Source organism: Quercus robur, chromosome 4, assembly GCF_932294415.1.
Source record: "Quercus robur chromosome 4, dhQueRobu3.1, whole genome shotgun sequence".
NCBI lineage: Eukaryota > Viridiplantae > Streptophyta > Magnoliopsida > Fagales > Fagaceae > Quercus > Quercus robur.
This window is the reverse complement of record NC_065537.1, coordinates 63,425,146-63,449,980: the sequence shown is the minus strand read 5'-3', so window position 1 is coordinate 63,449,980 and position 24,835 is coordinate 63,425,146. Positions and strand designations below refer to the sequence as shown.

At 31.9% G+C, this 24,835-nt stretch overlaps 2 protein-coding genes across 6 annotated transcripts; both read left to right on the top strand.

Moving 5' to 3' along the window:
* Positions 1-2,352: 2,352 nt before the first annotated feature.
* Positions 2,353-24,830, top strand: LOC126723297 (uncharacterized). 5 transcript variants are annotated; one of them, XM_050426634.1, is made up of 16 exons: positions 2,353-3,045; positions 5,142-6,234; positions 6,350-6,463; positions 6,550-6,622; positions 6,736-7,835; positions 7,907-8,455; positions 10,061-10,149; positions 11,130-11,322; positions 14,766-15,392; positions 16,460-16,564; positions 16,755-17,366; positions 18,547-18,626; positions 20,095-20,251; positions 20,576-21,274; positions 22,474-22,553; positions 24,069-24,830. In XM_050426634.1, the coding sequence occupies exons 6-16, from the start codon at positions 7,922-7,924 to the stop codon at positions 24,484-24,486; spliced, it is 3,594 nt and encodes a 1,197-aa protein (XP_050282591.1). In that variant the 5' UTR covers positions 2,353-3,045; positions 5,142-6,234; positions 6,350-6,463; positions 6,550-6,622; positions 6,736-7,835; positions 7,907-7,921; the 3' UTR covers positions 24,487-24,830. The 5 variants fall into 5 exon arrangements, with proteins under 5 accessions (XP_050282591.1, XP_050282589.1, XP_050282590.1 ...); XM_050426632.1 differs by having other exon boundaries at positions 6,733-7,835; XM_050426633.1 differs by lacking the exon at positions 5,142-6,234 and having other exon boundaries at positions 6,350-6,622; positions 6,733-7,835.
* LOC126722377 (disease resistance protein RUN1-like) lies at positions 2,531-7,803 on the top strand. The gene is made up of 5 exons (XM_050425539.1): positions 2,531-3,045; positions 5,142-5,653; positions 6,098-6,234; positions 6,350-6,622; positions 6,733-7,803. The coding sequence occupies exons 1-5, from the start codon at positions 2,531-2,533 to the stop codon at positions 7,801-7,803; spliced, it is 2,508 nt and encodes an 835-aa protein (XP_050281496.1).
* Positions 24,831-24,835: the final 5 nt, after the last annotated feature.

Below are 24,835 nucleotides of genomic sequence, written 5' to 3'. Positions count from 1 at the left end.
ATTTTGTTTGGTTTTGGGAAAAAATGACTCATCCTCCCATGAATGATGTATTGTGAATCTGTGATATTCCCTAAAACAAATATTTGAAGAAAAGTTTTCAGATGCCAAAATTTCAATACCTGCCCATTTACATCTCAAATTAGGATTTGATCTAAAAATAGTAGCACTTTTGGTCTCTACATTTTGACCATATTTTCATTTTGGTCTCGTTTTGGTCCTTACCGTCATCTCATTAACTAGAATTGCATGTGGCAGATGGTTTATACTACTGGCACACTAAAAGCTGATATGGCCTCTATAATAATATTTCAAAAATTCCATGTCAACATTTTCATTAAGAAAAAGTTCACATCAGATAAACTAATAAAAACATAAAATTCTAAACTTCTGATTAAAAAAAAAAATTATTTACATCATGTTCTTCCTAGTCATCATGAAGAACATGTTCTTCATGTTCTCCCTCGAATAATATGTTTGGTTGCCTAGAAAATTAAAAACTCAAGAAAAACCCAACAGGGAACACGTAAATTCAAAGCCCACAGATCTATAAAATACAAAGACCCTCAAAGATTCAAAACACAAATCACACAAACACAAACCCAATAATCAATCTCCAGCAAACCCAGAACATCATGTGAACCCAAAAAAATCAAACCCTCCACAAATATCAAACCCAAAAAGAAAACTCATAAATTCCAAACCTATAAAAATTTGAAACAAACAAATCCATTGGAGGAAATCTAGCTTCTTGAAAACCAAGAACCAGAGAATCTTGATTTGGGTCTATATGAAAATAGGTGCCTATCGGTTTTACCACCTATCTCCACCACAATCTTCACCACTGAGCTGAGAGATAGAGAGATGAGATAGAGACCCACCCACCGATTTGAGAGAGAGAGAGAGAGGAATTTTTTTTCAGAGTGAGAGAGAGTGTGTGTGGGGGGGGGGGGGAGATTTGGTTTTCAATTGAGAGATTGAGAGAGTTTTGAGCTGAGAGAGAAAGAGCATGAGATGAGAGAGAGGAAGACATAGGAAAATAATAATGACTATGGATTTTCAACTAATGTTGTGTTTGGTTGCCAAAAATGTTTAAGAAAAGTTGTGAAATTTACTACAAATTTTTTTCTCAATCTCTAAATTTGAAAAAGTAAATTTTTTGGGCAACCAAACAGGATATTTAGGGAAAGATCATGAATAGTCATGTTTTGGTGCATGTTCTTCCAAAAAAAAAAAAAAAATAATGAAAAGAAAAAAAATTATTTTGTTTTATTTTACTAAAATCATAAAATTAGATTTTTTTTTTAACTGACATGGCTTTTTTAATATTTAAAATGTTGATGTGATATTATTTGAATGCTAAATAAAAGTTATTATTATTATTATTTTAATAGCCACCTAGGCATCTTGTGTGCCATATAGATTATTTTCTATTAATAAGATGATGATAGAAACTAAAATAAAATGCATTTTTATTTTAAAGACTAAAAGTAATAAAATAAAATAAAAGTGAGAACCAAAATAAAAATAACAACAAAATAGAAAAATCAAAATGCATTTACGCGGTCATTCTCCAAGAAAAAAAAAAAAAAACGCATTTATGCCAAGATAATTTGAAAACGCTCTAAGAAGTCAGAACTAACGGAGTTAAAGGGCCGTTAGACTAAGTAAGACATAGATGGTAGGTTAGCTTATGTCACCAGTTTTTAACCGTCTGTTTTCTTCTAAAAAGTAAAAAGAAGTGTATGTCCCATGCAGCATAAGCGAAGCTTTTAGCTTGAAATAAACTGAAATTATGCTGAAGACTACATTTTTGACGCAATTTATTATATAATAAATTGTGATCGGTAAAAAAGTCTCCTCATATGACCGACATATTTTTACCAAACTCGCGTATGACAAATTGTACTACAAAATTATACTAAAAATTGTTCCCGAATTCATAAAAGCTGAGGTACTTTCTTCGTGAACAGTACGAGAAGAAAGTAACTCGGCTTTTTTTCAAGCTAAAAGCTCAATCAGTCTCAATCCGAAATAAAGCAGGGCGCACTGCCCAAGGTCTACCACTTTACAACTCACGCGCATTCGGTTTTGTTTTGTTCTCGATTTTTCAAAGCTACGGAAGCTTCCGGGAAGGTTGGTTTCCTTGCTTTTATTTATTTTTAAAATTTTTAATAAACAGTTTCCTGCATCTTTCCACTAATTTTTAGTAAACAGTCTCTTTGATTTCTTTTGTTTGTATAGTTTACTTACTTCTTGCCAACTCCTTTTGAATACATGACATTCTGTCTACGAATCTCAACTCTAACTCGCCGCCTGGTATATGTCTTAGAATCTTAACTCAAAGAAGCTTTAGCTAGTAGGGGTGCTATGGCTTTCCCTAGCATACAAGCTGCTCAATGGTTTCTTTGATTTCTCTTCTTGTTCTAAAGGATGTAGTTTGCTTGCTTCTGGCAAATCCGTTTGAAGACATGACATTGTCTGTCATATATAGAATCTAAACTCAAACAAGCCATGTAGTAAGTACTTACCAATGGCATCCACCAGCATTCAAACTGTCCCATCCTCTATTACCTCTGATTTTTCTAAACCCCAACCGAAATATGACGTTTTCCTCAGTTTTAGAGGAGAAGACACCCGTTGTACGTTTACCGACCATCTATATCGTGCTTTGGAATATAAAAGGATTATTACCTTCAGGGACGATAAAGAAGTTGAGATGGGAAAGCCCATTTCGCTGGAACTCTTGGAAGCAATCGAGAAATCGACGGTTGCGGTCATCATTTTCTCTAAAAATTATGCATCTTCCACATGGTGTTTGGAAGAACTTGCAAAGATTGTTGAATGCAGGGATAGAGGGATAATATTGACAGTGTTGCCCATTTTCTACTATGTGGAACCTACTGACGTGCGACATCAGAAGAACACTTTTGCAGAGGCCTTTGCAAAACATGAAAAGCGTTTCGAGGAGGACCCAACAAAGGTGCAGAAGTGGAAAACTGCTTTAACAAATGTGGCCAGTCTCTCTGGAAGGCATTTGAAGGATGGGTAACGCTTATTGATTTGCTTCTGATGAGTTTTTTTTTTTTTTGCCTGTTTTGACTGCATTACTTAATTACTTTAAATGTAGATGTTAAAAGGTTAATATCTTTAATACCACAAAAGCATGAATTATATGTAGTTTTATAAACAGCACTACATACATACTATTGCAAAATTAAGAAAAAGGTTGTCACTAATTTAAGTTTCAAGATTTAGTTTAGGTTGTCATCAAAAGTCTTGTAACTAGACAGTAGAACTACATTTAAAAATTCTTCCACTAACTTTGTTGTAACTATTGAATTATTGAAAAAAATAAAATAAAATTTTAAAGTAGTCACTAAAAATATACGTGCAGCTACGAGTCTTATAGTTCAACTAGTACCTCTTAATATTTGTAATGAAAATGTCCATGGTTCAAATCCCCTTATTCATTGAAACTATTGAATTATATATTTAAAAAAAATGTATATGTTTAGTAGGAAAACTAGGGAGAAATATATATATATATATATATAGAGAGAGAGAGAGAGAGAGAGAGAGAGAGAGAGTAGTTTTAGTGGATAAAAAAAAAAAGACATACAATGTGGTGTGTGTAGGAACAAAGAAACACACACACACACTATATGAATAGTGTAATGTAAACCAATAATTGTCATATACAACATTTTGAAGATTTAGAATTTTGGTCATTTGATGTTTTTTTCCTTGAGGGTCAGTGGGTGGGGGAGGGTGGTGGGGTGTTATCATCTTGGTAGTTTTATTTTTATTTCAATCCCATTGGAAATTTTGATCATTTTGGAGGTTTAATTTCAAGGTCAATTTGGCCATTTTAGGTTCAATTTTCGATAAATTTGGATTTTGTAAGGATTTATTTATTTTTGGACATTTTAATCATTTTGGAGGTTCCAATGTTATTTTTGGTCATTTTATAGGTTAACAGGTGTTTTGGCTATTTTGAAAGTTTTAGAAGTATTTCGGTCATTTGAGATTTTTTCCCTAGGATTTTTGTTATTTAAAAATTTTTCAACGGTATTTTGTAGGGTTTCAAGGTTATTTGGTTATTTTTATAGATTTGGGATATTTTTGGGACACTTTTGTCATTCTTGAGGTTTTGAGAGTATTTCACTAATTTTAATGTTTTAGGTGAGATTTAGGAGATTATGAAAGTATTTGGTCATTTTGAAAGAGAGGATTTCAAATCCAATTTATAGGTTATTAAAGCATCCAAACAATAGATTTAAGAATCTAGAATTTAAAATACTCTTATGTATATAATATAAATATGGAATCAAGACATTCTAAATCCATTGATTTAAAATCCAGATCTAAATTCAAATTCAAGTATCCTAATGCAACCTTGTTAAATTCCTTCATTCACTTAAGAATAAATTGTGGCCCAATATGTGATGCTAATTGCTACATCATGTGTACTTTGGGCAGCCATTCAAGCCCGGTTTCAACAAGTTTTATGGGCTTCTACTTAGGATCTTGAAATGAAGATGATTTTCGCATCGGTCAATACTCAATAGTATGGATTGTATGGGTCTGGCATGTGTCCAGTGGCCAGCAGCCATTAGACCTGTTAGGATACGGACACGTGTCTAGTCTTGGACACCTGTCCGCATCGCAACGTGTCCAGTGGCGCTGGCCACTGGATACAAGCTTCACCCGGATTGTATTCTTCTTCTTTTTGTTTTATTCTTTTTTTGTTTTGAAAAGAAATTGTCAACAGATTGTGTACTAAATGACATGGCATTTGAGATTTTCTAGTTGTTGAAATTTAGGTTTCAAATAGCCAAATCAGAATTTCAATTAAATTGCAGTTTTTTTTGGTTTAAAAAATAAAAAGAACATCTATGTTGAATAGTACAATAGTTGCTGCTTCAAGTTTACATGAAAAGCCATGTTTTCTGTTCTGAGAACTAATAATCTACTTGCATGCACTAGGATTTCGACAAGCAAATTGAGCTCGACTGTGTAGTTTAGTTCAATTTTAGAGCTTTCTCTTTTATGAGATGAACAAGCAAAACATCAACGTTTGCATGCTACATCTCCAATTAGTTTGTTTTGACACGAAGATTTTTGTAATATTTTTTTTATAGGGTGCATGAGGCAAACTTTATCCAAAACATTGTTGAATGGATAGATTTGAAATTGGATGAGAAACGTTCAAATGATACTGAAGATGGTCTTGTGGGAATAAGCTCTCGTGTTGAGGAAATGATTTCATATTTAGATCTGGAATCAACTGATGTTCGCTTTATTGGAATATGTGAGAAGAGTGGTATGGGCAAGACAACTCTTGCACAAGCTGTTTTTGATAAGATTCTTAAAAAATTTGAAGCTTCTAGTTTTCTCGAAAATGTTAGAGAGGAATCTGAAGCACATGGTTTAAAGACTTTACAAGAACGACTCCTTTGTGATATAGGAAAAGGGGGATTAAGGGTAAAGGATGTGCATAAGGGAATGCAAGTTATCAGCGATATACTGCATAACAAAAAGGTTCTTATTGTTGTTGATGATGTGAGTGAAAGAAGTCAATTAGAAACATTAGTAGGGAAGCGTGATTTGTTGGGCAAAGGAAGTAGAATCATTGTAACTACTGAAAACAGAGGTTTGTTGGCAAGTTATGAAATTAAATTTGTATATAAGGCTAGAGGACTAAATGAAGTCGAAGCTCTACAACTTTTTAGTCTGAATGCCTTCCACAAACCTCATTGTGAGAATAATTTCTTGGAATATTGCAAAAATTTTGTTGAGTATGCTCAGAGAATTCCTTTGGTTCTTAAAGTTTTGGGTTCCTATTTGTATACTAGATCAAAAAATGAATGAGAAAGTGCTCTGAATCAGCTAAGAGCAATACCCCATGAAAAAACTACTAAGAAACTTAGAATTGCTTTTGATGGATTGGGGGCGGATGAGAAAAAACTATTTTTAGATATTGCATGTTTCTTCCAAGGGGAGGAGAAGAATCGCATTGCTGATATACTAGAATCTTACTTCTCAGGCATTAATCTAATAAAAAATCTCATTGACAAATCTCTAATTACTCTTGTAGTGGGGGAAAAATTGTGGATGCATAATTTATTACAACAAATGGGTTGGGAAATTGTTAGTGAGGCATCAGATGAAGCTGGAGAACGTAGTAGGTTGTGGCATTATGATGACGTCCTTGATGTATTAAAGAACAATACTGTAAGTGGATTATTATATAGACATAAATTTAGAGAAGTATATAATTCTACAATATATTCATGCAAGTTTTTGCTTGATCTAGCGGTATACTAATCTTACTATTTTTGTTTACCAGGGAACAAAACATATAGAAGGCATGCTATTAAGATTGCCTCCAGATGATGAAGAAGAATTGAATGCTGAATCATTCTCAAAGATGAATAAACTAAGATTGCTCAAAATTTGTAAGGTGCGCCTTTCTTGCCTTAGTTATCTTTCTAATGAGTTATGTTGGTTGGAATGGCATGATTATCCTTTGGAATCATTGCCTAATAGTTTTCAGCCTGGCGAACTTGTTGAGCTCATTATGCATCGCAGTTGTCTTCAGCAACTTCCAAGTGAATTTAGTGTAAGATTTTCACTTTTGCTGTTTTTTCTTTTCTTTATTTTTTATTTTTATAAAGTTTAAGTTCTTGAATGCTTAATTTTTTTTTATCCCTGCTTATTTTTTCATCACAGAAGTTGGGAAAGTTAAAGCTCATTGACTTGAGTGACTCCCAAAACTTAACCCGAACTCCTGACTTCACTGGATTCTCAAATATTGAGAGGCTGAATTTCCAAGGTTGTACAAGATTGCATGAGTTGCACCCTTCTGTTGGAGGTCTTAAAAGACTTATTCTTTTAAATCTAAAAGATTGTAAATATCTTAAGAAACTTCCATATGATGAGCTCAATTTGGAATCTCTTAAGACTTTAATTCTATCTGGCTGTTCAAGATTTAAGAAATTTCCCCGTATTGGGAGAAACATGAGAAGCTTGTTGGAGCTTTATTTGGATGGGACTGCCATTGAAGAACTACCACCAACAATTAGGCGTCTAACTGGCCTGACCTTATTGAATCTTCAAGACTGCAAAAACCTTAAGAGTTTTCCGAGTGACATTCATAGTTTGACATCTCTTGAAATTCTCACTCTATCAGGATGTAAGTGTCAACCACCAAAAGCAGGGCATTTGCTTGGGCTCTCTCCTATTGGATCCTCAATTGGTGCCTCCCCCACTTTTCCGCGACTAATTTTATTTCCTTTTCTATCTTTCCTGGCATGGCGATACACCTATCTCAGAATTCCTATATTTGCTACAATTGCTTTGTCAATATATTGTTTCCACAATGCCCAGCATCCTGAACCAGAGCCCATCAACCTGTTGTTGTCTAATTCGTTCTCAGAATTAAGCACTTTGGTAACTCTAAGTCTAAGTGACTGCAATCTGTTGGCACTCCCTGATGACCCTAGCTGCTTGTTGTCAATAGAGTATTTGAATTTGAGCAAAAATAATTTTACATGCTTGCCCGATTACACTTCTCGACTTTCAAAGCTCAAAATTCTTTTCTTGGATCATTGTAGCAAGCTTAAATCATTGCCATATGTTCCATTAAGTACAAGGTTAGTTTCAGTACAAGGATGTACTGCGCTTGAAAATTATTCAAATCAAGTTGTTGTATGGACTTTGGGTGAAGCAGGATTCACTATTATTACTTGCCTTGGCTGGCCGAGGATGAAGATGGCACAATTGCTGAGGTTTCTTTGCTAGACATACACCTATTATGGCAAAGATACGTGAAGGTATCTCTTTCTCTCTCACTTGTCACACACACGCATGAGCATCTTTTACAGTTGTTTTTAATATTTTACAGGATCAAATTCATCAAATGGAAGGCTTTTGCCATGTTTTACCTCAATTTGAAATTCCAGAGTGGTTCAAGCATCAGAGGTTTGGGTCATTTCGACCAATACCTTCAAATCTGTTTAGTAATAAAAATTGGAAAGGAATCGCTCTGTGTGTCATTTTTGTAGTCCCAGCACATTCAAACGACGGTTCTCCTGGAGAGGATACAAAATACTTTCATGAGTTTTATTGTCGTTTGGAACAAAATGGAGATCCTATAAATGGAGATCCTATAGCTTTCAAGGTTCCTAAGGAAACATGTGTTGATTCATTTGGAGTTTGGCTATATATATCGCTTGCGAGGTTTAGAAAATGTTTAGACGAACGGAGTTGCATTACCCCTTTCATTGGAACCAACAGCCCGGATATTGAGATTAATATGTGTGGTGCACGTATTCTATATAATAAGCAAGATGTGGGAGAATTTCTACAAAACTTAGGCCAAAAAATTGTTGGGAGTCCTAATGACCTCCGTGGAGAGCTCAACTCACACTCACAGCTTTCAAGATTGTATCAGGTCTGTTCCTCTATCAGTCTATGTCGCTAAATTCAAAATTGTTATCATATCTGTTTCTTTATTTTTTTAGGGACTTTAATTAGGAGTAAATATAATATATATAAGGACTCCACTTTATCCAAAGCATAAAATTATGAGTTTTGAGTCCAATATATTTTGTAATATTAATTCCTCAACTTATTACATAAAAAAAAAATCCGCAATTTATTTATCTTTTGAGCAGTGTTATAGGCACTACAAATTTTACTATTTTGAGTCTCCAAATAGACATGTTACTAATTATAACACTATTTTATAGACAACTAGTCGCAGATCCACACAATGCATGAGAATATACACTATTTTATAACGTGATATAATGTATGATTTATTCTCCAAAACATACTGGAGATATTATTTTTAAAATTATTTTTCATCTCTCCATCTCTACAAATATATCATTATATTATTTTTTGCCTTTTTGAAAAGCTTAGGTGCATTAATTTGATTGATATTATTATTATTTTTTTTTGGGTGATAAAAGATAGAAATACTATTCTTTTTTCAAGTGATCTATATTATTCAAACTTTTGTATAGTTTGTTATGGAGAGAGAGAGAGAGTAATCACCTTTTTTTTAGAAGAGAATATGAGACAAATAACAAAATTATATAAAAGAAGATGAGTAGAAGAGTATTCAAAAGAAAATGTATACTTATAAACACCAAATTATCCAAGTTATGTTATGTATTAGATTAACATTGAATCATTTTGTAATTTTATAGGATAACATGTAACAAACAAAAGAAATAAAATAAAAACAGATAAAAAATTAAAATATAAACCAATCATATCAACCTATAGTAGATTAAACATAAAAGTTCATCAATTTAAATTAGGTGTAATAAAGAATTAAAAATCCATCAAGAGAGAGAGAGAGAGAGAGAGAGAGAGAGAGAGAGTATTCACCTTTTTGTGCGAGAAAAATATGGATTGAGTGGAAGAGAAAATAACAAATTCTTATACTAAAAAAAAAGGGGAAGAAGAAGAGTCAAAATAAAAGGAAGATGAAGGATGGACAAACCGTAAGGTTAAAGTATAGAGTAATGGGGAGATAAAAAGGTAAAAGTAAGTAAATGTTAGAAAATGTGTAATTATAAAGTGGGAAATTAAGAAGGAGAATAATAATTAAAAAGGAAAGAAAAAAATATTGAAAATAGGTTGATGATATGACGCTGATGTAACTCAACAGTAATGTAGTAATATTAAACGTTACGTTTTAGTTTTTAGATATATATTCAAATATTTATTTATGATGGGTTGAAACCTAGATCGTTTGATCATATTTATTACCATATCAATTTGCAAGCTTTATGTGGTAAATCTTAGTGTTTTCTTATTTTTCTTTGCGTGAGACTTCAACTCACACGTGTAGGTGTAGTAAATCTTAGCATTTCCTTATTTTTCTTTGCATGAGACTTCCACAAACACATGTAAAGCCTACGCCAACTAGTAATTGGAAAAAAAATTTATCTTTAGACTTACTATTTTTGTACGTGTTTTGTTCTTTCATCCATTGAACATTTGAAGGGCACGAAACAATCTGTCTGATTATATCTTTCCTCAGATTGCGTCTCCACCACGCTGGTTTGCTTATCAACATGGGCCCGCCATAAAAACGCAGTTACCTGCAGATTTGCATTATCATTCAAGATGGTTGGGTTTCACTATATTTGCTTTGTATACAATTCAGATGAAAAATGATGGTTTCAATTACAAGTGACAGGGCCGGCCCAAGGCCTAGGCCTAAGGCCCCATCCCCCCAAAAAAAAAAAAAAATCCGCTAAGGGAAAAAGGCCCCACTTTCAAGGGTTAAAAGTCGAAATTTTTATAAAATAATATATATTTAAAGGTTATGCATATTTTTTAGTTAGTGATGTTAAAGATACTACAAATTTTATTATTGGCTTACAAATTATCATGTTACTAATCACAAAAAAAGTGATTTAAACATTCATTAGTTAGATCGATGAATTTCATTAATGAGAGTCAATGTTGCATCATATTGTGAATATTTTATAGTATTTTAAGTGCATTTTCCTTTCTCATTTCTATTAAGACTCTCAATGTACAAGATCAATAGAACCCTAACCTAATTGAAACTCAAAAATGTTTTCAAAAAATTGTTGCAAATGTATTAAATCATTAATTATAGATTAATTTCTCTTAATAGTTTGAGATTTTAATTTTTGTAAACTAATATCCGACAAAGTCACACACCAAATAATATTCATGCACTTCTCTTAAAAATAAGACATAAAATTAAAAATTAGATTTTAACTTTACCTAACTATGTATCGTTGTATATCCAAAATAAAGTATTTTTTTAACTGTAATATATTTTTATTAATATTTATATTTCAACTATGATATTTAATTATTTACATGAAATTAACATTAATTTAGTTGGTATTATTCATCAAATTAACTTTGATTTGATCAATATTAAATAATTTTATTTAATTAATATTTACCTATTAAAAGTTCTGAATAAATTTTTTGCCTTAAGAAGGCTCCAAATAATATTGGGCGCCCCTGACAAGCAGGATTTCAACAAGTATTTTGTTACCACACTTAGATGCAATAGATATGAAATTTGTTAGTCAAATCATAGATATATTTTTTGATGCTTGCAGGAGGCCTACCCCCGTGACAGAGCTTCTACCAAGTAATGAAACTATACAAGGGGAGTGTACTTCACGAGAAACAATATTTTCAAATCAAGTAATAGCTGCAGGCACTTCAAAAAGTTCAAGTCAAGGGTCTCTTTATTTGGGCAAGATATCAAGCAGCCTTGAATGTTGGTTAAAACATGGGCCATATTTACAGGTCTCTCTCTCTCTCTCTCTCAATGCACGAGGTCTTGCTATGTGACTCTCTAATTTTACATTTATTTATTTATTTTTAGTATTATTTTTTCAACCTCTTTTCATTTAGTTTTTTTTTTTTTTTTTTTTACTGTTACCCAAAAGTTCATGTTAATGTATTTTTACCATTATTTCATTAGTCTCTCGTTAATTTCTTGAGTCTACAACACACCTTTCTCTCTTTTTCATGTTTTTTAGCATACTCATCATTTTAGTATTAAAACAAAAGTAAAAAAAAAAAAAAAAAATAATAATAATTAGGACTAATAGTAATATCCAACCAAATAAGGCCCCAAGGAGAGATAGAAAGATATGAAAATGTTATAAATTGTTAAATGAAACACATTGTTTCACTATTACCAAAATAAAAAACCTAAGAGATATATAAGCAGAGACCTCATATGGGAGTGAACGAGGTTCTGTTATATAACGCTTTAATTTTGTATTTAGCCTTTTTTTTACCTCGTTTCATTAATTTTTTTTTTTTTTTATATTATTCAAAAGTTCATATTAACATATTTTTACCATTATCTTATTAATCTTTTATTAATTTCCTGAGCTTATGACACACATTTTTCTCTTCTTAATGTCTTTTAGTATATCCATCATTTTAGTATTAAAAATAAAAGAAAAAAATAATAATAATTAAGAACTAATAGTAATAACTAACCAGATAAGGCCTTAATGAAAGATAGAAAGACGTGAAAATGTTGTAGATTGTTAAATGAAATGCACTATTTCACTATTACCAAAATAAAAGACCTGAGATTGAAAAATCATTTTTAAGAGAAAGAGAGAGGAATCTGAGGAGCTGTCACCTTCGTTATACTGGTCTCCCACCACCATCAAGCCATTGAAATCCCGACGGGTAATTTTTTTTCTTTTTAAATTAGGGGCTTAAATATGATTTAGGCTTAGGTTATTTGATTGAATAGTTTTTGTCTTGAGTGTATAAGTAGAGAAAATATTAATTTGGTGCGAATCGTAAAGCCATATTTTACCATGGTTTTAAATCAACTATAAATCACATTCATACGCACTTGTCCACACCATTTCTTAATATCGCACTATCAATGAGTAGATGTCGAAAGAGTTGGGCATACTTTTATTTCATGGTATGCAATGTGATCACAACACAAATTAGATGATTTTTATGATCTTGTTACTCTTTTGCATTTATTTTTTGTTTCATGATTTATTTATTTATTTTTTAAATTAATCTTACCTTGAGAATGCTACAAATGTGCAGTGAAACTACTAAACTAATTTTTGATATCTCAAAATGTATATGTTTCTTTACTCTAATTTAGTTAACTTTTTTTTTAATAATATATGTACAACATTCTTCTAAACTGTCTTACATAAAATATCACAAAATTATTTGTGCATTGCATGGGCAACTAACTAGTTGTGAAAACTCTCTCTCTCTCTCTCTCTCTCTCAAAAAAAAAAAAAAAAAAAGAAGAAGAAAACTAGTTGAGAAAAAAATTGAAAATTTTTATGTCCCTAAGAATTAATGATTCTGGATTAAATTAACTCGAGACTTTTATTAAATCATTTCTCTTTTGTGGGTTCAAGTGCACACATAAAAACCTATGCTTAAAATAAATAACTACAATTTGGTCTTTTATGCTTACATTTTAAATATTATAGTTGTCAAAAAAGAAAAAAAGAAAAAAAAAGAACAATCTAAAGTCTATTGACTCAATGATGTGGGAGGCTTAAAAAGAAAACTAGTTTAGTTTTATTTTATTTTGTAATTCAATTGTCTTTTTATTGGTCTATATATATATATATATGTATATATATATATTCTTTAGATCTTGGTAGTTTATTAAGTTATTATATTTTATTTCCCAGGGTTATTAGGATTTAGAAGTCTATATATATAACCAAAGTCTCGTACTCCTACTAGGAGGTTTATATTAATGAATAAAATTTCTATTGAAAATGCCTCATGGTTTGGTACACTCCTGCAAATTGTAGGTATAGGTTTCTAATATTTGGTGCTAACTTTAAGTAGGCCTAAATGTTGACTTCTAAGTTCTCTATCTTTAGTTTTTAGTTATTTATTTTTCATGTTGAATTAATTTGGCTTAAACTGAGAGCAAAATTCGACCCACTTGACCAAACTAATGAAGCATTGCTGCAAGTCAAGCCAAAACTGTGAAATAAAAAAATAAAAAAAAAATTCATTTTTCATGCTTTATACCCATAAGAAAATCTAGCTTTCAAAACAGAGAAAAAAGAGAAAAAACACACAAATATCTCCGCACCACCATGACCCACCCCTCATTGGCTACAGATCCCCACAACCATGGCCTTCAAACCCAAACCGAACTAGTTGGTCTGATCAGATTAATTGAGAATTGATGATGCTATTTTTATATGTGAGAGAACCAGATATTTAAATAATCTGAAAAGAGCCTCCTGAACCAGTGGTCGAATAAAAAAACTGTCAAAACAGTATGCTGGTCCAATTTGGTCAAGGCTTTTTTGAAAAATAATTATGGTTCAATTGGGTCAAGGGTTTCTAATAATTGAGATATGGGGTCGTGAATTGTGAACCTGAGACCCCTTAATCAAGAACAATGTTTGGTATAGTAACCAACAGACCGGTTAGAGTTGTTGGGTTTCATAATGAAAAAAGAAAAAGAAAAAGGAAAGCATTATTATATTTATTTTAATTTTACATGATTTTTAGTATTTTTTTTAATGGAGATTAATAGTGTTTCGATTTATTATATCACCTCTCTCTCAATATATTAAATATTAGTAAATTTATTTTATTTGTGAAATCTACTTGTAATTTAAGTATTAAGGATTTATTTTTAAAGTGAATTTAAAAAAATTAAATCAAAGTAAAGGATTATTATAAAATTATTTTAAAAAAATTTTGATGAAGGATTATTATAAAAAATTTATGCTTATTTATGTTTTGTTATTAACTATTAACGATATATTATCATGAAAATTTATTTGAAAGTTTGTTTCTATTTTTTAAAGATATTGTAGACATTTTTACTAATATTTACATATTTAATACATTTATTTTAATTTTAGTTGATTACTAAATTAATTGTGGCCTTTAATTTTAATTTAATACATTTAAAAAATTTCTAAAAATTTAACACATTTCTATCTTTTAATTATTTCTAAATGACCTTTAAAAATTGTTGTGTCCTAAATTATAAAACTAACATGGGGTATATATATATATATATATATATATATATATATATATATTAATTTTCCTTGTTATAAACAATAAATTTCTGCATTGAACTTGGATTTAAACTAGAATGCGAGAAGCAACGTTTATGAGAGCCTCATTTACTGACAAACTAAATGTTTCTTGATACAAATTGACTCATAATTGATTAACATTTCTGATATGTTTTCCAGGACCACTACGAGTGCCCTGGTTCTTTCAATCAATGTTTGCCTCAAAGTGAAATCCCAGGGTGGTTTAAATCTAAAAATATTGCTAGATCCTCATCAGTAACAATCAAGCTACCTCCAGATTTGTATGAGAATCTTGAGTGGATGGGATTTGCATTTTTTGCTGTTTTCTCATTTCAAAAGCATCCTACTTCCGTTCCTATGAAAGGTTCAGAATTTTCTTTTATCATCGTTTGTCATTTGAAGACTAACTTGGGTTGTATGAATCCATTATATAGCATCAGTGAAAAGGACGTAATAATATCATTACATCAACGTGGATTCCTTTGGTTATCATTCATTCCATGTTGGATTCTTTCACCTGAATGGAGTCGATGCACTTCGGTTGAATTCTCATTTGTGAGCGATAGTTCGGCTGTATCGGCGCTAAAGTGTGGGGTCGATCTTGTATACCGGCAAAAATTGGAATTTGCACGTAGAATGGTACAATGCATAACCTCATACGATGCTCCTTTCCCATCGTATGAAAGATTTCCCTTTTATCATCCTGATCAATTCAGGGGCAGTGACGGCTCTAGTGGAACTTCTGGTCACTACTCTTATGATCAATTCTACAGAACTGCCGCCTTGGTAAGATTTCTATACTAATAGTGCAAATAACATTAACGCAAAGGTGTTGGTTTCTTTCTCTAACACAAACCTGATCTTATTCCATTGAGATTGGCTTCCCACTTCATGATCCATATTAAATTTTAGAATAATGTTTATTACAGGAAAGTTAAAGCACACGCCTTTACCTATGCAAAAAAGCAATTGAAACAATTTCCCAGTTGTAGAAGTCGTACTTTGCTTTTTCACGTGTGTAATTGTGCGTGTAACAAGTTTTTCCCAAAATTTTATAAGACCTAATACTATATGTTCTTTGAAATATGCTTTTGATGATGTTAGAGATATTATAAATTTTATCACATAAATTTTATAAATTGATATTTCACTAGTCAAAGAAAAATATTAAAACTACTACAAATATTTTTATAAAAAGGCCTACAAACTATGTAGTAATGAATGTGATTGATCATTGGTGCCATCTCAATAATGTTATAAATATTAAATTACTTTTTTTATGATGGGAGATGCATCAATTTTAAGACTCTAGCATCACTGATTTTTAAATACAATGCAAAAAGTAATTAAAGCTAATTTACTTATTATGTTATTGACATGAATCCTGAATTCCATAATAATAAATCTTCAATTATATATACTTTTCTCCAACTACAGTATTTTTTAGAATTTTGATAATTTGATAGTTGGAACAGGAGAGATTTGAAATTTGGATGCTTCCATGGAAACACCGAGAAGTACCAATAAATTGAGCTACAAGGCCTTGGCAATATAAACTTTCTTTAATTAGTAATATATTTCATTATTGAACTTTGATTTCAAACTAGAATATGACAAGGAACATTTATGACCTTTGAGCCTCATTTATTGACAACTAAGTCTTTCTAAATACAAATTGAATCTATCGTCTTCTAATTAATGATGTGGTTTCAGTAACAGCAATGCCACCCTTGGTAGTATCCTTTTTGTTGTGTGTAAAATTTTCTTGGTCAACATGTTTATAGGGCTCATAACTATATTACCATCACACAAACTTAGTCAAGCTTGATTATCATTTCTGATATGTCTTGCAGGACCGCTATAACAACCGTAGTATTTTCAATCAATGTATTCTTCAGAGTGAAATCTCAGAGTGGTTCAGCCATGACTCGCTACCGTCAGATTTGTCACCTAAATTTGTAAGAATTTTATAGTAAAACTGGCAATACCTTTAAGATTTATATGAACTATTGGTTTTGCTAAGTGCATTTATACAGATTTGTTTGTACAAAACATGCCACCAAACAAGGATTATATAATATTATATTCAACACTAAACAAATATGATTAGCTCTCTCTCTAATTTTACGCGATATTACTCTTTTGCAGGACTTTCATCCATCCACTTCGTATAATTTTTGTTTCCCTCCCAGTAAAATTCAAGACTGGTTTAGTCATCCGAATCATGGACACTCAGTGACAATTGACCTACCCTCAAATTTGTACCACGATAGTAATTGGATGGGACTTGTTCTGTATGCTTCTTTCTCCATCAATGGGGATCCAAACATCATCTTTAGCAATCTGGCATCAGGAAAATCTCACTTCCTATATTGTCAATGCCAAACGAGTATGGCTAATGTTGATAATCAGAAAATTGCTTTCTCCACCAATAAAGAAGAAATCACGTGGTTACTTAATCTAGGTGAATTCATTTGGATATGCTACGTACCAGGAAAGCCATTTAAGAATTTGTTGCGACACTGCAGCCACATTGAGGCCTCATTTGAGAGTGATTGGTCAGGCGTGATAGTGCAGAATTGTGCGTTACAACTTTTGTACCAGCACGATCAAGTGCAGTTTGAGCAAGAACTAAAACATTGCAACAAATTGATTTCAGAGAATCGAAAGCTTGTTTGTAAACAACAAGAGGATCAAAAAAAAAAAAATGAACTGGAGACTGATGAAACTGAGATTCAACTTGGCCAAAGTGACCTGCTGGTAAGTCATCTCCCTCCCTCTCTCACTCTCATTCTTTAGACAAAATTCATTTCAACTGATTGTTTAGGATATATGAAATTGATGCTGACATATGCTTCTGATTTATTTATTAAATAACCATCACATTAAGATGGTTCACCCCCAAAAATATTGAAAGGACTAGTTTTTTTAGCCCTGTTAGGTTAAATGAATAAATTCATCATCTCCTAATAGCTTAAGTTTTTAGGAGAATTAGTAATTTAACATGGTATCAGAGAAAGAGGTTTTGGGTTCAATCTCTTGTGTCCACCATACTTCACATTTATCGGTAATTTGCAGGAGGATTGTCAGATTAAATGAATAAATTCACTATCTCCTAATATTTTAAGCTTTTGAGAGAATCGATAATTTGACAAGTCCAAATTAATTTTGTAGCGGTTTATAGATTAATTACAAATTAATTCTGATATGTGATCACAATTGCTTGATTATAAACCACCAAATAGCAAGCACCAACATCCATAATATGATGTTTTCCTCAATTTTTGAGGTGAAGACACCTATAATAATGTTACCGACTATCTATATTATACCTTGAAAGATCATGAGCTTATCCCCTTCAAGGACAGTAAAGAAGTTATGATGGGAGAGCCCATTTCTAAGATACTCTTGGATGCAATTGAGAAATCAAGGATGGGAGGGACGGCAATCATCATTTTCTTCAAAGCTTTTCACGTAGTGCTCGGGAGAATTTGTGTTTAATGCATGGAGGGAGGGATAAGAGTGTTGCCCATTTTCTACCCAAAAAAAAATTAATGTGTTGTGATATGTGGATTCTAGTTTTGTTTTGATCCGATTAATAACCTGACTTGACTTGGAAATATTACAATTTTAAATGGGAGATAATGTGAGGCTTAGTCTATAGAGTGGAGGCTTGACCCATTTTTAGTTATGCCGTTGTTTAGGATGTAAATAATGTTGCTTCAGAATTAGGGTTTGATGAATTGAAATTTGTAATGTCACTGTTGTATTTTTCTCCGACATAGTGAAAATCTTTGCAACTCCATAGACATAGGTACATTGCTTAACCACGTAAATCTGTGTGTGTAATTATTTCTTGGCGCAATTTTTTTAATCTCTTTTTCACGTCTTATTGGTTCTAGGCATTAGTTTAAATTCCTAACACGTAAAACGTTTCCAGGAGAACCAAGAGAAGGTGGACAAGTGGAGAGTTGCTTCAAAGGAACTAACCAAAATCTCTGGAGAGCATTTAGAGAAAGGGTAAAACTTCCGATCTTCTTTTAATGAGAATCCTTTTTTGCTTGTTCTAACCGCAATACTTAATTAATTTTTCGTTTCAATTTTGATTGTATTAAAAATTAAAATATATACTGTTTGTACACATCATTGTCATTCTTTGTTAAATTATTTAACCCATAATGTACATGTGAAATTGTGCAGTTGACGAGAGAGAGGAATATGTTTGTGACAGGAGTGGAGCCACCACATGGGGTGCCCACCACCCAATTTTTTTTGGTTGAGAAAATGCTTTTTTTTTTCTTCAGAAAATTATTAAAATTATGATATTATTAGCTTTGGTATCCTTAAAATTTTACGTGCTTCTTTCAAAAGAAAAAATGTGTTAATTCTTTTTGAGAAATTTCTAATATTCAAGAGGTTCCATATGTTAAAAATGCAAATATGATATCATAAATAAGAATAAGAATATAAAAATAAGTATAACATAAATACAATAAGACAAAGTTTGGTTACAAACTTAGTTGTAGTTTAAGGTTACAACTCCTATTAAAAAAATTAACATAACTATATATTTTGAAAATTTAACGGATTACGTATTATTTATGTTCTTAATACATATGTCAAATTTCGTCCCAATCGGATGCTATTTACTATTTGATCTATAAACATATTTTTGTGTATAATTTTAAATTACAAAAACATGAAATTTAAACATTTGATTGATGACATAGCTATTGATCTTTGATCTTTTGGAAATTTTGCAAAAAAAGAAAAAAGAAAATGTAATCCAATCGTGGATTTGTTAAAATTCAAATTCAATAAAGTAATATAGAGTGGGGGGTTGTAGCCATAGCTTTGTGATAGACCAAGCCTGAACAAAAAAAAGGTTAACTATAGACCCAATTCATATTGTGGGGTACAATATAATAATAGTTGTTAAAAAATGCCCTTGTAAGAAGGAAAAGAGAGGTCATGAAAATTTGACTACTTACTGCATATAAACAATATCAAAATTCCTAAAGGGGACATTCTCCAAAAAATCCTGAAGGGGAAATCATCAAAATTCAACAATTGATTGCAGATGCCATGCTTCTGAGTTTTGTTGTGAGAATAATACATTGCTAATTGTAGAATTGCCAAGAAAAAAGCATCCAAGTAGATGAATGTATCTATGGTCAAGAACACTAGCTAAAACTGTGATATGTGTAAACAGAATTTTAGTATTCAAAAAGAGAAATGATGTAAGAGAATTTAATTAGTAATACCTTCATAATCACCCAAAAAGACGAGAAACAACAGCAGCTAATCATCACCTATTGTCCTAAAGGCAGATTTTTATGGTAGCAATTCCATGTTCAGCATGTCTGCCGTATGGTCATTTCTGTTTTGTTTTATACTCCTCTTGAGTCCTGATAATCTCTTTGTTTTCCAATTAAATGTTACTTATTGATGTTTGATTTATTTTCTCTTTTTCTTTGTTCAACTACAGTCTTTATGATTTACTACAAAAAATGGATCGAAAAATTATCTGTGAGGAATCAGAGGAACCTGGAAGACGCAATAGATTCTGGCTTCATGATGGTGTCGTTAAAGTATTAAAGAGCAATACGGCAAATAAATTATTATGTAGATATAAATTTGGAGAAGTAAGTAATTATGCAGTTCATGTAAAAGATTTGAATTTGCAGCAACAGGAGGTGGTCTTGAAGGTCCAGACCATGATTGATGAGAAAACAATCCTGAAAGTAATAGATTTGACAAATTCACTAAGGATTTTAAACCTTTAAAATGCTTGGATTTGAAATAACTTCTAAAATCAATAAATTTGAAATTCCTTGATTTCAAATCTATTAATTTGAAATCCAAATCCAAATCTAAGATCCCAAACACAACCTTATAAAATATTATATTCAATACTAAAGAAATTTGATCAGCTCTCACTAATTCCACGCTGTATTTCTCTTTTGCAGGACTTTAATCCGTCCACTTCATATAATTGTTGTTTCCCTCCAAGTAAAATTCAAAACTGGTTCAGTCATCAGAATCATGGATGCTCAGCGAGAATGGACCTGCCCTCAAATTTGTATCACAATAGTAATTGGATGGGGCTCGTTCTGTATTCTTCTTTCTCAATTCAGGGGGATTCAAACTTCATCCTTAGCAATTTAAATTCAGGAAAATCTCACTCTCTATTTTGTCAATGCCAAATGAGTATGGCTAATGTCGATGATCAGACAATTGCTTTCTCCACCAGTAAAGAAGAAATCACGTGGTTACTTAAGCTAGGTGAATTCATTTGGATATCCTACGTACCAGGGGAGCCATTTAAGAAAATGTTGCAACACTGCAGCCGCATTGAGGCTTCATTTTTGAGTGATTGGCCAGGTGTGATAGTGCAGAATTGTGCGTTACAACTTTTGTACCAGCACGATCAAGTACAGTTTGAGCAAGAACTGAAACACTGCAACAATTTGATTTCTGAGAATCGCGAGCTCATTCGTAAACAACAAGAGGATCAAAAGAAAAGAAATGAACAATACCACGTTGATGAAGGACTTCAAAGAAAAATCTTTTCTAATATCAGCTTTGAAGCTAAAATACCTCCGAGACTTATTGATCAACCGGAGACTGATGAAACTGAGATTCAACTTGGCCAAAGTGACCTGCTGGTAAGTCATCTCCCTCCCTCTCTCTCATTCTCACTCATTAGACATAATACATTTCACCTGATTGTTTAGGATATATGAAATTGATGATGACATATGCTACTGATTTATTTATTTATTTATTAAATGACCAGCACATTAAGATGGTTCACCCCCAAAAATATTGAAAGGACTGGTTTTTTTAGCCCTGTTAAATTAAATGAATAAATTTATCATCTCCTAATAGCTTAAGTTTTTGGGAGAATCGGTAATTTAATATGGTATCAGAGAGGTTTTGGGTTCAATCCCTTATGTCCACCATACCCCTCATTTATTGATAATTTGAAGGGGGGATTATTAGATTAAATGAATAAATTCACTATCTCCTAATATTTTAAGTTGTTGGGAGAATCGGTAATTCGATAGGTCCAAATTAATTATGTAGTGGTTTATAAATTAATTACAAAGTAATTCTGATATGTGATCACAATTGCTAGATTATAAACCACCAAATAGCAAGCACCAACATTCAAACTATGCCATCATCGGATCATCTCTACCTCTAGTTCCCAAACCCATCCGGAATATGACGTTTTCCTTAATTTTTGAGGTGAAGACACCTATAATAATGTTACCGACTATCTATATTATACCTTGAAAGATCACGAGCTATCCCCTTTAAGGACAATAAAGAAGTTATGACCCGTTTCTAAGGAACTCTTAGAGGATAGCGATCATCATTTTCTTCGAAGTTTTCCACGTGGTGCTTGGGAGAATTTGTGTTGAATGCATGGAGGGAGGGAAAAGAGTGTTGCCCATTTTCTACCCCAAAAAAAAAGTGTTGTGATATGTGGATTCTAGTTTTGTTTTGATCCGATTAATAACCTGACCCGACTTGGAAATGTTACAGTTTTAAATGAGAGATAATGTGAGGCTTAGTCTATAGAGTGGAGGCTTGACCCATTTTTAGCTATGCCGTTGTTTAGGATATACATATTGTTGCTTCAGAATTAGGCTTTGATGTATTGAAATTTGTAATGTCACTGTTGTATTTTTCTTTGACATTGTGAAAATCTTTGCAGCTCCATAGACATAGGCACATTGCTTAATCATGTAAATCTTTGTGTGCAATTATTTCTTTACGCAATTTTTTTAATCTCTGTTTTCACATCTTACTCGTTCTAGGCATTAGTTTAAATTCCTAACACGAAAATCGTTTCCAGGAGAACCAAGAGAAGGTGGACCAGAGGAGAGTTGCTTCAAAAGAACCGACCAAAATCTCTGGAGAGCATTTAGAGAAAGGGTAAAACTTCTGATCTTCTTTTAATGAGAGTCTTTCTTTGCTTGTTCTGACCGCAATACTTAATTAGTTTTTCTTTTCGTTTTGATTGTACTAACAATTAAAATATAGACTGTTTGTACACATCATTGTCATTATGTGTCAAATTATTTAACCCATAATATATATGTGCACTTGTGCAGTTGACGAGAGAGAGGAATATGTTTTTGACAGGAGTGGAGCCACTATATGGGGTGCCCTCTCCCAATTTGTTTGTTTGTTTTTTTTTTTTTTTTTTTTTTTTTTTTTTTTTTTGTTTTTTGAGAAAATACATTTTTTTCTTAAGAAAATTATTATATTATTAGCTTTGGTATCCTTGAAATTTTACGTCTTCTTTGAAAGAAAAAATGTGTTAATTCTTGTTTGAAAAAATTTCTAACATTCAAGAGGTTCCATATTTTAAAAATGCAAATATGATATCATAAATAAGAATAAGAATAAAAATATAAGTATACCATAGACACAATAAGACAAAGTTTGGTTACAAACTTGGTTGTAGCTTAAGGTTATAACTCCCACTAAAAAAATTAACATGATTATATACTTTGAAAATTTAATGGATTACATATTATTTATATTCTTAGTACACATGTCAAATTTCGTGCCAAGTGGATGCTATTTACTATTTGATCCATAAACATATTTTTTATGCATAATTTTAAACTACAAAAATATAAAATCTAAACATTTGATTGATGATATAGCTATTGATCTATGATTTTTTGGAAATTTTGCAAAAATGGAGAATATAAGAAGAAAATGTAATACAAAGGTAGATTTGTTAAAATTCAAATTCAATAAGGTAATATAGAATGGGGTTGTAGCCTTTAGCTTTGTGATAAACCAAGCCTGAACAACAAAGGTTAAATATAGACCCAATTCATATTGTGGGGTACAATATGATAATAGGTGTTAAAAATGCCCTTGTAAGAAGGAAAACAGAGGTCATGAAAATTTGACTACTTACCACATATAAACAATATCAAAATTCCTAAAGGGGACATTCTCCCAAAAAAAAAAAAAAAAAAAAATCCTGAAGCGGAAAATCATCAAAATTCAACAATTGATTGCAGATGCCATGCTTCTGAGTTTTGTTGTGAGAATAATGCATTGCTAATTGTAGAGTTGCAAAGAAAAAAGCATCCAAGTAGATGAATGTATGTATGGTCAAGAACACTTGCTAAAACTATGATCTGTGTAAACAGAATTTTAGTATTCAAAAAGTGAAATGATGTAAGAGAATTTAATTAGTGATACCTTCGTAATCACCCAAAAAGACGAGAAACAACAGCAGTTAATCATCACCTATTGTCCTAAAAAAATATTTTTATGGTAGCAATTCCATGTTCAGCATGTCTGCCGTATGGTCATTACTGTTTTGTTTTATGCTCCTCTTGAGTCTTGATAATCTCTGTGTTCCAATTAAATGTTACTTATTGACGTTTGATTTATTTTCTCTTTTTCTTTGTTCAACTACAGTCCTTATGATTTACTACAAAAAATGGATCGAGAAATTATCCGTGAGGAATCAGAGGAACCTGGAAGATGCATTACGGCAAATAAATTATTATGTAAATTTGGAGAAGAAAGTAATAATATACTAGCAGTAGATATGAGTGAAAAACCTAGAGGCAAGCAAAATATGAGTGAAAACCCTAGTGAAAAACCTAGAGGCAAGCAAAATATGAGTGAAAACCCTAGAGGCAAGCAAAATATGAGTGAAAACCCTAGTGAAAAACCTAGAGGCAAGCAAAATATGAGTGAAAAACTTAGAGGCAAGGATGGGGAGAAGCTCCATCCGGTCTCTTCTTTCAACAAGGTACCTCCAGCCCGAGGCGAGGTCAAAAATTCAATTATTAATGATCTTTTGAATATGAATTCTTCTGCCGATTCCTGAACTTCAAGGAAGAAGAAATAATTAAATTGTGGGTGTTTCTCATGTATGCTTTCTTGTTCCTCTTTACTATATCTGGTGTTTGTTAGTCTTGGCGTTTCTTGAAGCCAAGTCCATGTGAGGATTACACATGGAGATCTCACTAGACCGTCTCATAATTTTATTTTTTCGTTTCGGGTGATTGTAGAGACTTGTGGGGGTGTTTGAGTAGAGACTTTGGTAATGTTTTATAGTGTGCAAGAATTACCAAAGCAGGTTTTGCTTTTCTATGCCCCTGTATTTTGCTTTAGTGTAATGAAAATGTTCTGCTGTTGTATCTGATGAAAGTAGTTTAACTTATGAGACCATGTAT